Genomic DNA, 1,335 nt, shown 5'->3' on the forward strand with positions numbered 1-1,335 from the left:
ATGTCCGGCTCCTCCGAGCTGCCTTCCATCGATGGCGATGGCGGCGGCGGCATGCCGTGGCAGACCGCTTCGGCAACCGTTGCCCGGCCACTGCCCATCTCCGGCTCGCACGTCCTCAAGATCGACGGCTACTCCCGCACCAAGAGCCTCGTCAGCGGCGAAGGCGTCACGTCCGAGACCTTCGCTGTTGGACGCCATCGCTGGTTCATGAGGTACTTCCCGGACGGCCACTCGTCCGACCAATCTGGTTGGATATCCATCTATCTCCATCTTGTTCACCCCGATAGTGATGACGATCACGTCGATGCCCGGTGCAAGATCAGTTTGCTCGACCAGGACGGGGAGCCGGTGCCGTCGCATGGCGCCGACAGCCAAACATGCCACACCTTCTCGAGCAACACGGGACCATGGGGCTGTCCGTGGCTCATCACAAGGAGGGACCTGGAGGAATCGGTTTACCTCAAGGACGATGTTTTCAGTGTCAAGTGCGAAATCACCGTGCCCGGGGAGATCTTCACGGAGCCCATCTCCATGTTTGTCGCCGCGCCGCCTTCTGACATGCACCGCCATTTTGGCCGGCTCCTCTCCACCGGCGACGGGGCTGATGTCACGTTTGAGGTGGGGGGCGAGAGGATTGCGGCGCACAGGTGCGTGCTCGCCGCTCGGTCATCGGTGTTCATGGCGGAGCTTCTTGGACCGCAGAAGAAGGAGAAGGCCGGTGCTTCTTGTGTGCGCATCACTGGCATGGAAGCTGGAGTGTTTAAGACCATGCTCCATTTCATTTACACAGACTCGCTGCCAGACATGGAGGAGGGTGACGCGGTAGTGATGGCTCAACGTCTGCTTGTAGCGGTGAACGAGTATAAACTTGAGAGGCTAAAGTTGCTTTGCACGCAGAAGCTCTGCAGATACATGGACAAAGACGTTGAGCCTCATCAACCGTTCGTGAGCTTTGTTTGATGAGTGTTCTTCTTCTGTTCTTCAGCATCTCCTTCCTTGTGTTCCGTCCACGTCGAGCCATGTAAAAGTAGTACAAAGATCGCCATAAGGGGGCATGCGATTGCTCATTAATTTGAGATCCTGGTTAGGGAGAGCAGGAATATCAAATGTTCGCTTTACTAGTTCAACATCATATGTAGCCAGAGTGATTGACAAAATTAGGGGTTTGCGTCCCATTGAACTACCACTTTTAAAAAAGTGACCGGCAACTACCAAAATTTTCTAAATTCGTGACAAACTACCACTTTCAAATAATGTCTAGTTTAGACAATTTAAACGTGTTTATGACAGGCGCGGCCCATCTGTTAGCGTTGACGTGGCGTCAAAGTCAACTTC

At 54.2% G+C, this 1,335-nt stretch overlaps 1 protein-coding gene across 1 annotated transcript; it reads left to right on the forward strand.

Annotated features, from left to right (window-relative positions):
• LOC119350824 (BTB/POZ and MATH domain-containing protein 2-like) lies at positions 1 to 960 on the forward strand. Its single transcript, XM_037618471.1, has one exon. It carries the CDS (start codon positions 1 to 3, stop codon positions 958 to 960), a length of 960 nt encoding a protein of 319 aa, XP_037474368.1.
• Positions 961 to 1,335: the final 375 nt, after the last annotated feature.

Source organism: Triticum dicoccoides, chromosome 1B, assembly GCF_002162155.2.
Source record: "Triticum dicoccoides isolate Atlit2015 ecotype Zavitan chromosome 1B, WEW_v2.0, whole genome shotgun sequence".
Taxonomy (NCBI): Eukaryota; Viridiplantae; Streptophyta; class Magnoliopsida; order Poales; family Poaceae; genus Triticum; species Triticum dicoccoides.